We start from the raw sequence: 13,737 nt of genomic DNA, 5'->3' as shown, positions 1-13,737 counted from the left end.
TCAGGTCTCAACATTGCCCAACTGCCCGGCCTGACATCTAGTCCAGAGGACTTGTTTAGGTAGATGGGTGAGAGGATGCACAGATAAGAGATTTCAACAGCATTTCGGGAGACCTTTCTGGATTGTTTAGTGTAAGTATCTGAAATAGAAAATGTCAGAAAAACAAACTGAAAACAGAATAACCAGACTTACTATCCATTCAGTGATACAATGGAAAGATACTAGGTTATTTAACGTTCACTTCCACTAATAATTGAAAAGCTCTTCCCAGGAAGCTTGCGTCTTGAAGTAAGATGCAAGAACTTGAAATAACCTGCACAGAGCAAGTATTTATGCCCTTGACATTCAAAAGCATACAATCCATATTTTTACAGAATGCTGTTTTCGTATTTTGATCTTGCGATAAACCCATAGTGAGAAAATAATTAGAAAGGACTATCAGTATATTTGGGTTTTCTTTTATTTTTTGTTTTAAAGAAAATTAATAAAATGTGCCTGATTAACGAATCAGTTCTGTCCTTCTGATTCCTAATGTTTAAAAGCCTTAGACTCCTCCACACTAGAATGCTGCCTATAAATTTAGAGTAAAACTTTCTTTCTTAAGCCGAGGAGACAAATAAGAGTGACTATTATTTTACTAAAGGAAGAGTTCTTTTCCACCGGGAGCTCCAGAATCCCAGTTGCGTTCCCTGGTGGATGCCGCTAATGGCAATGAGGCCAGATATCACTAGGCAATAGATTGCGCTGAAGCAACGGGATCATTAATTGCTTCAAAACAGGCATCCTGGCAAGGCCTTTGGCAGAGGCCAGACGGCTGCAAATGCAATGCACCTGGATCCAGAGTCTGGCCATTCCCCAGGCAACAGATCTGTGCTCAATTAAAGAAGAAGCAACTCTGTGTTGCATGTAGCTCCTCGATCTGGTCAGGTGTTTAAAGCCATGGTTCTCAGGATGTTTGAGCCAGCAGCATCTGGGCACTTGTTAGAAATGCACTTTCTCAGCCCCACCTCAGAGCTTCTGAATCAGAAAAACAGTCTCTGGTTTTGCAAGCCTTCCAGGTGATTCTCATGCATAATCAAGTTTGAGCACTACTGGCTTCAAGAAATTTGTGACCAGAGAGAGAGAGGGCCACGTTGTGCGTGTACCCACCCATGCGATTCTCCACTTGGCACACCGATGGCACAGCAACCTCCCTGCATCCAGAGTTTCTTCCTGGGCCTTGGGGGACCAGGGTATTATTCATCAGCTTCTAGAATACTGCAGCCCCCAGCCCTTAGGAAGTTTTTTCTCAATGGTACATTGCTTTCCTTTTTCCCATTGGTTATTGTTGCTTTAACAGACATGAGGCCTGTGTGGGACACCCAGGTAGAAGATGGAGAAAGAAAATTCAAGGCCTGGAGGCTTCTTCAACTTAGAGAAACTTCTTGTGAAATAGCTAACCCCTCGCAACTTCTGGGGCTTGTTAGAAATGCAGTGTCTCAGGCCCAGCCCCTGAATCAGAATCTGCATTTTAATCAGATCCCCAGGGGATTTGTATGCACCCTGAAGTGTAAGAAGCACTGACAGAGGTAACAGCTTTAACAGGGCAGAGAGGAGGCTGCTAGAAGTGGTATCTTCCTGGATTTGTAGTGAATCGTACTGAGGCAGCATTATAAAATAAGCACACCCAATGATATAACAAGCTATTTCAGTTCCCATGGTGCCCAGGTAAAAGTAAGAAACCGTGGAGCTGGGAAGGAGGGGAAGATCGATCCAGGGAAGAGATGGAAGACAGGAAACCTGGGGGGAAACATTTTCCTTTCTCCCACTTCCCTTCCCCACAACTGAATCCCATCCAGGCCCTGGTTGTCCCTGCTTCCAAGCTTAACATCTGCTTTTGTTCTTAGAGCACTGCTGTGCCATTCGCATCAACTGCGCCCCCTGACTCTCTAAGCCAAGCTTCCTTAAATATCTTCCTCCTTTGGGGAGTTTAAGGAACGCCTTCCTCTGGGTCAGACAGGCCCTCTCCTTTCCAGCTATCTGGAATCAGCATCTGTGCAGGACCCACTGCTGGCAGTGTCCTGAGCAGCAGCTGGCTTTCAGTTTAGGCTCGGGATGTTATGTTCTAAAGTGTGTTTCTGAGAACCTCAGTGGGCCCGCAGCTGCCCCCAAGAACATGCAGTTTGCCAATTAAATTTTAGAAATGCACAAGACACACAGTCTTCTGCTTATACATTTATAAGACCAGCATGTGAAAGACTAGGTGGCCCCTGCTTCAGAGACACGAGGATGCTTCGAGCAAGGTGAACGGGGTGCCAGAGGGACGAAGGCGGGACCCAAGGAGGGGCTCGGGTAACCGGTGTGTAAGGGCCGGGTGCAGCTGTGTCCCGAAGAAAGTATGGAAAGGACTCGGGGACGGACCAGATTTGGAGATAGCCGATATTTACCCAAGCAGAACATTAGCTTGGGCCGTTTGCTTTTTCTTTCTTTTACCAAATCCCCCCTCTTTCTTCTCGTCGACTTTGGGGAATTGCAGCAGAACGGTGGCACAATGGGAAAGGCTGAGCACCGGCGTTCAGGGTCTGAAAGGGCTCATGGTCTGTGTTCTGAGATCTTGGCTCACAGGATGCCCTCAAAAGCCATCGTGAGCCTTATCTGCCCAGGCACAGGGGGTGGCAGCAGGGAATTCGTCGACAGGCAAGGACAAAACATTGCCTGTGGCTGGTCAATGGTGAGTTTGTGAGCACATTTTCACTCTTGATAATGGTCTCGATAGTCTTTCTGTCTCATAGTGATGAGCCATTCCTCCTCAGGTGCCGTCTTGCTTTTTGCCTGCAATATCCGTTTTAGACGTTTCACTTTTGTTTTATGACAGTATTTCCCAAGGCCATTTTAGGAGGGGACATGGCTCCGCTTGCCATAAACACACTGGGCGAGTGTAGTTTTGAGTCCGCTTCTCCCTTTTCCCGTGCACTTCGCTGTTCCTCGCCCTGGGGCATGTTTGGACTTTGGGGGTTTGGAGGACATAATTGCCCTGCAGGTGTAATTCCTTAGAGAACAAAAAAAGTTTGAAACTACACATACATACACACACACACACACACACACACACACACACACACACTCATACTTTACACATGTGGGCAACAAGAAGGAAATCAGGTTCCAATTGTTGAATTTTAAGAGAAAAGCTGTTTTACTAGTCAGTTGAATCATAGTTACTTGAAAGGTTAGGGCGGTTTGTTCCGAAAGGAAGATTGAGCAGTGGTGTCCAAAGAGTGGCTCTGATAACAAGATATTTGTATTGTAAGTATTTGCGGTTATGATTAGGCATGTGGTGTGTATGTTTTGCAGTCAGGTGTGTTCTCCTTTTCTGAGAAAGCATCACATCCGTCTCAGGAAAGAAGTCGATCTGAATCGAATAAGTCCCGCCTCTTATCTTCAACATGGTGCCCACGTGGACGCCTTACCGATCGATGTAGAGAAGAGATGTGGAAGATCTGGCACCAGAAAGATGGACTTGAATCCTAGCTCTTCTATCTAACAGTCGGGTAACCTTCCTTCACCCTCTGTTTCCTCATCTTCAGATGAGCTATCATAATAGCTACCGTTTATTGCAGATTTACATTACCATAGCGCAGGTACTGCTGCTAAGCAATTTACCTAAATTTTCTCATTTAATCCTCCAACATCAAGTGGGATCCTTTACCTCTGGACTGGGAAGGGCTTTCCAAGCACAGAGCCAGCAGACACTTAAGAGGGAGTGAGCTATTGACTTAGCTGTATAACATTTAGATGCCAAACTCAGAAGGACTAATTATATGCTTACTCTAAAATGTTCAGAACTCTCAGACCTTCATAGAAAAATAAGCAAAGCTAGGAGTAAGTAGTTTAGAGAAAAGCAAGTACTTTAACTTGAAAAAAATTAAATATTTAATCTCACTGGTAATCAAAGAAATTAAAATAAAAAGAATAACACTTCTTGCCTATCAAATTAAAAACACTGGCGTTTTTTTTAAGTGAAAATACTCAGTGTTAGCCAGGATGTAGTGAAAACTGCACCCTTTCCGTTGCTGCTGGGCATGTACATCGGAACAGATTTTCTCTCGAGCGGTGTGACAGAATGTGTCAGGAGCCTCAACAAGTGTTCACACTCAGCTGATCTGGTAATTCCACTGGCAGGAACTTATCCTGAGGAAATAATCAGACATGTGGGCAGGAATTTATGTAAAATGCTAACTGCTCTGTAATTTTTAATTGGATACAACCCAAATGGGTGACAATAGAAGGTAACTCCAGGGGAGAGAATGATATGCGGCCATTTACATTGTATTTTTTAAGAATTTTGAATGAAGGAGGGAAATTCTCATAATATAAACATTATGATCTCAATTTTATAAAAAAGAGAAAAATACACATATAAGGTAAAAAAAAACTAGAAGAAAATATACCAAAATGTTAGCAGCGATCTGTGTCTCAGTGGCGGGATTAGGGTGGCTTTTATATGCTTTATACTTTTCTTCATTTGTTCAGTGGGATCCAGAGAGAGAAGAGGAGAAGGGGAGAAAGTTTGCGTATTACAAAACAGTTGTCTTTAAACTGTTAAGGAAGTATTCCGTGTAAAACTAGTAATTAGTGTAAATAGAAATATCTTTAAGACCTTCTCCACTATCTGTAGCTTTAGCATACAAAGTAAATCAGGAAAGATAGACATGAGATCAAGTGTGTGTTCACGCCTCAGACCTGGGAAAGGGGTTTTCTTTAAATAAAACCTCTTCCAGACCCCAGGCTGGTGTTGGACAACATTAGTCATTAACACTCATGTTGTGATCTACCGATTTTATATTTGAATATTTCATTCCACTCAACAGTTTTCTGACTGTAGAGGACATTGAGTGAGATTCTCTTTTGGCTGTTATATGGATTGAGAAATAGGTTCACTGACTACATTGAATCTGTGTGGCAGATTTGGGGATTTTGAAATGAATTTGTTTTAAATAAAGATGTCAAGTGTTGTGGTTCTGTTTTGGCAGGACCATCACCAGTACCAGCCTTACATATTTGGAAGGGTGGGTTGCTTTAATTAAGGTTCCCAGCAGTACAGTTGCAAGTAGTTAGTGAAATTAAAAGCATTCTTACTTCCCTTTACGACTTCATGGTTACTTTCTCAGGGCTCAGTGCTGTGCTAGCCCAGTAACAATATGAGATCAGCATCACATCTGTAACTGTATAAAAGTAGTTTTGGGGGCTTCCCTGGTGGCGCAGTGGTTGAGAGTCCGCCTGCCAATGCAGGGGACACAGGTTCGTGCCCCGGTCCGGGAAGATCCCACATGCCGCGGAGCGGCTGAGCCCGTGAGCCATGGCCGCAGAGCCCTGCGCGTCCGGAGCCTGTGCTCCGCAACGAGAGAGGCCACAACAGTGAGAGGCCCGCGTACCGCAAAAAAAAAAAAAAGTAGTCTTGGGACTTCCCTGGTGGCACAGTGGTTAAGAATCCGCCTGCCAATGCAGGGGACACGGGTTTGAGCCCTGGTCTGGGAAGATCCCACATGCTGCGGAGCAACTAAGCCTGCGAGCCACAACTACTGAGCCTGAGTGCCACAACTACTGAAGCCTGTGTGCCTAGAGCCCGTGCTCCGCAACAAGAGAAGCCACTGCAATGAGAAGCCCACGCACACCAACGAAGAGTAGCCCCCGGTCACTGCAACTAGAGAGAGCCCGCATGCAGCAAGGAAGACCCAATGCAGCCAAAAATAATTAATTAAAAAAAAAAGTAGTCTTTCACCTTGTGGCTGTATTAACAGATACACACAAATACAGGAGCTCCTAGTATGACACAGTTCCACTGGTACATGACAAAATGGGGGGGAGGGATATCTATATAGACAGATAGATTTAAATATAATTGCTAAGTATGAAAGTTGGAAGAATGCTTGTAGTGTCCAAGAATTTTAAAATGTTAGAGAAAAGGAGAATAAAGATGAGCTTTCCTTCGACCAGAAGTTCTCAAACCCATTGAAACTAAATACCCAGTGCTAGAGTCTAGGGATGTGTACTTTACACTTGATCTTAGCCCAAAGGCACAGAAGCAATGGGAATGTGCATTTTAAAGTCTCTACAGGAAGTTCTGATGCAGACGGTTGAAGCTGATGCTGTCTTTAGCAGTGCTGCGCTGTCGTATATTTTATTCTGTGCTTCCCATATGATATCTACTAGCCACCTGTGGCTCTGGAGCTCTTGAAATGCAGCTAGTATGACTGAGGGACTGAATTTTTTATTTTAATTAATTAATTTTTAATTTGAATGTAAATAGTTACATGTGACTAGTAACTATCATATTAAACAGCAGCCTTAACCTGTAGTATATTGCCCTTCACTTGGGGATGAAATGAAGCCATTTTTCAGCCTGTCCTTCCCATAGGTTGTACATTTCATTCCTGTGACACAGTGATGCTCAGATGACGGCTCAGAGCTTTCACCGTAACTTCTGGATACTGGTAGCAGCAAATGTGGCTCCAGAACCTCCTACTGAGAGAATCAAGGCGGTCGTGCGTCCCGTAACCACACCCACTCACGTGAGCTGGGTTTCGTTATATAATTTGTTCCGCAGAGTCTTCAGCCCCCTGCTCAGAACATAAAATGGTGCTTCTCACAGCCTCCCTCATCCCACGAAACAGAAAACCAAAATCTCATTCTCACCCCAGGATGTCTAACTCATTGTTTGTTTTTTGTAGTTGTTTTATTTTTAGCTAAGGAAATCATGTCTCATCTTCTGTTGTTTAAAGGGTTTAAAAGTTCAGCATGGTGAGTTTTTATGGGACTTTTATGCGAAGCCAAGTGTTGTAAACGTATCCAAGTTATCTCAGTAGTGTAGTTTACCAAATCCTTTTCCTATGCACACCGACCTGACTTCCCTTCAAAATATGAAACAGATGGGTCCAGTGAGAATCCTCCAGCTATTCCAGGCACTAGGTTAGGATTTCTCACAATCTAAACCTGGTGAGATGAGCTTGAATGGAAACAAGAGTCCCCATCAAGACTGTAATGGGTGGAGGCAGGGGCTGTGTCTATCCGTCCTGGGCCGTCTTCTAGCGTCACAGCATGGCTCCTGCCTCTCAGAGAGGCTTGGTGCCTGTTGGTTGAACGAATTAATGTTCTTGCCATAGAGAAAGTGGACTGAGGGGACCATGTAAAGAAGGGAAAAGATCCAGGGAAGGGCCACATTTGAGACAAAAGTGATTTGATTTAGGACAAAGTGCTTGCCCTCCATGACTTTACTCTGTTATATTTAGCAGGTAAGAAGAAGAAAGATTATAGTGCCAAATAACCTACAGGTGACCCTTTAACAACCCCTGGGGATAGGAGCGCCGACCCTCCACGCAGTCGAAACTCTGCCTATAATTTATAGTTAGCCCTCCGTCTGTGTGGTTCCGCATACGCAGATTCAACCAACTGTGGGTGGTGTAGCACTGTAGTATTTACTGTTGAGAAAAATCTGCTGTAAGTGCCCCTGAGCAGTTCAAACCCGTGTTGTTCAGGGGTCAACTGTGGTTCTGTCTTGATGATGATCATTTACTACCGTGATGGTGATTTCCGAGACTAGTGATCATAAAGGACTCCAAAGCACTGAAAATGCTCACAGACGTGGAATCAGGAAAGACTGGTTGAATTTCAGTCTTAATAATTCAAATGCTCTTGTGTTTTGGCCCGTTTACTTTTTGTCTGATATTATAGTTCTAAGAGACTTAGCCGTTAGATCGCCTCTGGTTGTGACGTATCTGCCTGCTCATCGGCATGTTTTATTTTCCTGAAATTTTAGGCACAGAAAAATGAAAGAGAATCTATCCGACAGAAGTTGGCACTTGGAAGCTTCTTTGATGATGGCCCGGGAATTTATACCAGCTGTAGCAAAAGTGGGAAGCCAAGCCTTTCCTCCCGGTGAGTGTTTTGAGTTGATTTACTGATATGTACCTAATGGATTCTGTCATATGACTATGTATGTCTAATAAGAGATATCCTTTAAATCCTTGAGGATTTTTCCCCCATAATACTGCCACCTTTATTTGCGTGCTAGACAGATCCCTCTCCACCTGTTTGTTGGGTTTGTTTTTTGGGTTTTAGTTTTGGGGATTTTTTGGCCCATTTGCCCAGCCATTTGAGGTCAGATTTCTATATTTCATTTTTTTTCTAGACACAATTCTGATTTTGCATTGTGAAGGGGGAATCAAGCTACACTCTTAAGCAAGCTGACTGATGCTTGGAGAAGTGTGGCAGACCACCAGATTTCCCATTAAGCAGTCCCAAAGCATCCAGCCTAACCCCCTGATGCATTTGATTGCAATGAATACTGGTAACTGAGAAATACAATTCCCACTTTGATCATTGAATGTTTACTACAGAGCTTAACCTGTCCTGCAGGTGTTTTTTTTTTTTTTTTTACCTTAGTTGGTTTCAAGGTATCATTGATCATTTGCATAACTTCTAATTCCAATTAAAATATATTAAAATTATGATTCTATCTAGAAAATAGGATTGTAGACCAGAGCTTCTCAAACTTTCATGTGCGTATGTATCACCTGGGAATTGTGTTAAAATGCTGGTTCTGATTTAGTAGGTTGGGGTGGGATTTAAGGTTCTGTATTTTTTTTTCTTTTTAATTAATTAATTTATTTATTTTTGGCAGCGTTGGGTCTTCGTTGCTGCACTCAGGCTTTCTCTAGTTGCGGCGAGCAGGGCCTACTCTTCATTGCGGCATGTGGGCTTCTCATTGCGGTGGCTTCTCTTGTTGCAGAGCGTGGGCTCTAGGTACACAGGCTTCAGTAGCTGCAGCACACAGCCTCGGTAGTTGTGGCTCGCAGGCTCTAGAGCACAGGCTCAGTGGCACACGGGCTTAGTTGCTCCGCGGCATGTGGGATCTTCCCGGACCAGGGCTCGAACCCATGTCCCCTGCACTGGCAGGCGGATTCTAACCACATCACCACCAGGGAAGTCCCAAGATTCTGTATTTCTAACAAGCTCCCAGCTGATGTTCATGCTGCCAGTCCATAGGTCACACTTTGATTAGGGAGGGTATAGACAATCTGCAAAATTAACTATTATGAGTACAGGTATTCCAAGCGATTAAAGCACGTAAAACATTGTTTTAATAAAGATGGTAGTAACTGAAGACCCATCAGCATTCTCTCGATCCCTCCCCAAATATCCATTTCGTGTCAGAATGTCTGGCTCTTCCTTTGGGCTCTCTAAGAGCAAATATTCCCTGTATAAATACTAGGTATACTTACCATGTTAAACCAGGTGTGGGAGACAAATGATAGCATCCATGCATTCATTCAGCCAATGGATTTCCACTCTTTCCTTCATATGAGGCCCAGAATTAGAGACTTCTGTATCTATTTTATCAAGCTTTCAGTAAGCCTCATACTTCTGTCTGACCCTTACAGATTCATCTAAATCAGCAAATATCAGAAAGCACACACACACGCATATATGTGCATATTTAGGAGTCACTCCTGATGGGTTAGTGCCTGGAGACAGGAGCTGTGGCCTGGCCATGCAGTGTTTATGCGTGTCCTCCTCAGCTGGGTGTGGGCCAGCTCAGGCTCAGAGGATTCCCTCGCTCTCGGCATATGTCATTCCAGAGTTGGAAGGTCAGCCTTCCCCTTTGCCATGGAAGCACCTCTTTCTCCTCCTAGTGGGATGTGGCAGGAGGACCTCAGGCCTAGGGACCTGGACACCTGAGGGTTAGTCCCAGTCAGCTTCTAATTCTGAGACTTGAGCAATTTACTTAGTTTTTACCAGGCCTCAGTTTCCTCATTTTTGTAAAATGAGTAGATTGGACCCCATAGTCTTATAGATCTCTGCTACTGCCCTCTAGTAGTCCCCAAAGCACCAAAAAGTTTTCTTCTAGAAACCCCATCTCTTTGCTCAGCCATGTCATATCCATCTGGTCCAAACGGGAGCTGTGGTTTTTAAAATCGAAGTTGTGTGTGTGTGTGTGTGTGTGTGTGTGTGTGTGTGTGTGTGTGTGTATTATATGACTTTGAAAGTAAAGTAGAATTAACTACAGAGTATATAATAACAACATAAAAGTAACAGTCCCTGGTCCCATCCCTCTCTATCCTCATCTCACTCTCCAGAAACAATAACTTTTAACTCCTTAGTTGTTTAAGCTGGTATTTATATCTCTGAGTAAAATGCTTATCTTCTTACCTTTTACTTTTAAACCATTTACTGACTGCTAAATACAGAAGGTTGGGATTTAACTCTCTTTTACAGCCCTCCCACAGACATATCTATATATCCCTCCCCATCCTCCTAATATAATTACTTTATAATTTGGGGTCAAATAACTGTTCAATTTTACATTATTAAGTTCATATATCATTCACGTTGAACCATGTAGTAAACTGTGATTACTTGAGAAATTTTATTGTTTGTTCTGAAATTTAAATTGCCCCATTTTCCCCTTTGCCAGTCCCTGATTTGACTGCTGTATTATATTCCACCATGTGAATGTATCTCTTCTGACGATAGGCGTTGGGTTGTTTCAGAGGTTCTGCTCTTATAAACAGTGCTGCTTATAAACATCCTTGTATGTGTCTTCTGCTGTCTGTGTGCAAGAGTTTCTCTCTGGTGTGTACCTTGGACTGGTATTCCTAGGAAAATACATGAATGTTCCTATTTAGAAGATAATGCCAAACTGTTCAAAATAGTTGCACAAGTTACACTCCTACCAGCAATGCTTCAGAGATCCTGTGCATCTAGATAGCCTTTCTAACACTCAATATTGTCAACTTCTTTCACACTTTTGTTAACTGAATGTGGGTATTAAATGATATTTCATTATGTTTATTAGCCATCTCTGTTTCCCCTTCTGTGAAATGTCTTTTTGGGCCTCATGTCCAAATTTCTATTGGATTCTTTATGCTTTTTTCATCGATTTATGGAAGTTCTTTAGTTATGATTCTAATCCTTAATATGCTGTATGTATGGCAAATATCTTCTCCCAGGTTGTAACTTGTCTTTTCACTCAATGTGTCTTTATGACCAGAAGTTCTTAATTTTAACTTTAATGGTAATTTTTATCTAACTTTTCTTTTAAAGTCAGTGCTTTCTGAGGCTTCTATAAAAAATCTTCTTCTACCCTAAGGTCCAAAAGGCGTTAACCTAGATTTCCTGTTAAGAGTTAAAAGTGGTTTTTTTTTTTAAGTCTGTAAGCAATCAGGGGTTGGTTTCCTGATTCGGAATGGAGAAGTCTAATTTCATCTTTTTCCATATACATGACCATTTTTTCCATCATATTTATTAGTAACAATTCTCTTTTACTGACTGATCTAACAGACCACTTATGTATGACTATACATTAATGGGAATACATTCTATTTCATTGGTTAGTGTTTCTATCCCTGCACCAGTACCATACAGTTTTAATTACTGTAGCTTCAAAATAAGTCCTGATATCTGGACTCTTTACTCTTTTACTGCCTATTCTTGGTTTTTTATTCTTCCATATAAATTTTAAATCATCAAATCAAGTTCAGCAAAATACTGTCTTGGGATTTTTGACTAGAATTGCACTGAATCTGGAAATATTGGGTTGGCCAAACAGTCCGTTCTGGTTTTTCCGTAAGATGTTATGGAAAAACCCGAACGAACTTACGGAAAACGAACTTACGGGAAAACCCAAACGAACTTTTTGGCCAACCCAATAATTTAGGGGAGAATTACATTTTCACAGTATTAAATTTTCCTATCCCTGTTTTCCATTTAGAGATACTGCATATCTTTTGTTATATTTATTTCTAGATATTTGATATTCTGATATTATCTTAAATTCTCTTAGATAATGCTTTCTTGTTTGCTGCAGCTTACTTTGTACACTAGTCGTGTATCCAGCCATTTCGTTATTATTATACCTAGTATTTCTCTACTCTCCTGTTATTTCCAGTAAAGTTGTCTGTACATTCTTTGGACGTTTAAAACAATATCATCTACAAAAAATAGCAGCTTTTAAAATTCCTTTCTGTCCTCCTACTTCTGGTTTCTTTCTTTGTTTTACTGCACTGGATAGGTACCCTAGTACACTGAGGATTAAAAATGGTAGTAGTTGGACTCCTTAGCTCATTTCTCATGTTAAATGGAATGCTTCTAATGTTTCCATTTAGGATGATGTTAATTTTATGTTTTCTTTAATTTTACTCTTTATGAGATTAACATTGTTCCCTTATATTCATAATTTTAAAAACATTTTTATCATGAATGGGTATTTGATGTTATCATGTGCTTTTTCTGCATCTGTTGAGATGATTGTATGATTTTCTCTATTAATCTATTAATGAATTACATTTATAGATTTTCAAAATATTGAACAATCTTTGCATACCTATTATAAACCAAAATTGGTTTGGGGTATTATCTTTTTTTGAACGGTATTGGATTTTATACATAATATTTTATTTAGGGTTGTTATACTTACATTCATGAGTCACATGGGTCTGTTGTAGTCTTTTCTTGTAACTTTTTTTTCTGGTTTTAGTATAAGTTTATGCTGGTGTAAATGAATTAGCTACTATTCCCCCTTTCATATTGTCTAAGAAAAGTCTACATAATATTGGAATGAGCTGTTTCTTACCAGTATAACCATCTGGGCCCAGTGTCTACTTTGTATGTTTGATTTAACAGCTTCTGTTTTTTAAGTGGTTTTAAGATTGTACACACTTTTGATTTCTTCTTGAGTCAGTTCTGATGAGTTGTATTTTCTAAGAATTTGTCCATTTTGTTTATGTTTTCAAAATTTTTCCCATCATGCTTTCTCATTTCACTGAGGGCATTAATTTTAGTTAAATTGTTCAAAATGTTTCCTTCTGATTTCTACATTGTCCATGATTTTTTCTGAGTTTGTTTTCTTGTTCATTTTGATTTCTATTAATAATTAAGTGTAAAACACTAAAAGCTGTTGTAAAGTTTCTGGTTGGGGCTTGGAGACATATATTGTCTTCTCAGAGAGACCTTCCCTGACTACCCAATTAAAAGGTAAACTCCCAACCTACTACCACTTTCTCTTCTCTTACCCTGCTTATCCTCTTACTCTGATTTGTTTTTCTTTGTGGTCCTTACCATTACCTGATGTTGTATTATATATATTTTTAATCTGTTCCTTGTCTTTCTCTAGTACGAAAATAATTAACCCCAAGAGAGCGGCCTTTGTCTGTTTTGTTCACCACCATAACTATTGCTTAGACAGTGTCTAATACATAGTCACCGAATAGTTGTTGCATTAATGAATGGTGAACTTCACTTTAGAATGGTCAAATAAAAACACAACTCTTTGTAAGGGTGCATCCAATTAAAAGTGCTCAAAGCTCTTTTCTCTTGGGCTGTAAGTTGTCACAGGGAAGGACTCTTCAACTTCATCCTAAGGAATTTTAAGCCTGGCTGCCAGTGTAAGACTCTAGCAGGGGAATGGTTGACCATTCGGCACGTAGAATTTCACGTAATTCCTTTGATTTCAGTAAGGCGCTTCACTGCCACCTGAGCTGTGCCTGAGGGAGCCCTAGCCCAGAGCTCCCCTGATGCAGCCTCTCTAGATAGTAAACTTTCTCATCCTGCCAGACCACACGTAGTCAGGGCAAGTTAGAAGATCTAGGTTTTCCTTTCAGTTGTTTCATCAGTTTGGTTTGTACGCAGCCTTACCCCACTCCCCTGCCTTTGGATGTACCTGAGTATTTCCAGGATCCTGAAGTGAAAATGCAGGTGCCT

General features: G+C 41.4%; 1 protein-coding gene across 1 annotated transcript in view; it reads left to right on the top strand.

Annotated features, from left to right (window-relative positions):
- SCHIP1 (schwannomin interacting protein 1) overlaps nt 1-13,737 on the top strand; it is a 123,358-nt gene that overhangs the window by 86,280 nt on the left and 23,341 nt on the right. Inside the window, exon 3 of the mRNA XM_082839326.1 lies at nt 7,796-7,914. Within this exon, the coding sequence (XP_082695452.1) occupies nt 7,796-7,914 (119 nt within the window). The remainder of the gene's footprint in view (nt 1-7,795; nt 7,915-13,737) is intronic.

This window comes from Leucopleurus acutus (assembly GCF_964270905.1).
Source record: "Leucopleurus acutus genome assembly, chromosome: 5".
Classification (NCBI taxonomy): Eukaryota; Metazoa; Chordata; class Mammalia; order Artiodactyla; family Delphinidae; genus Leucopleurus; species Leucopleurus acutus.
The sequence above is the reverse complement of the archived record's forward strand: the minus strand, read 5'-3'. Positions and strand labels throughout refer to the sequence as shown.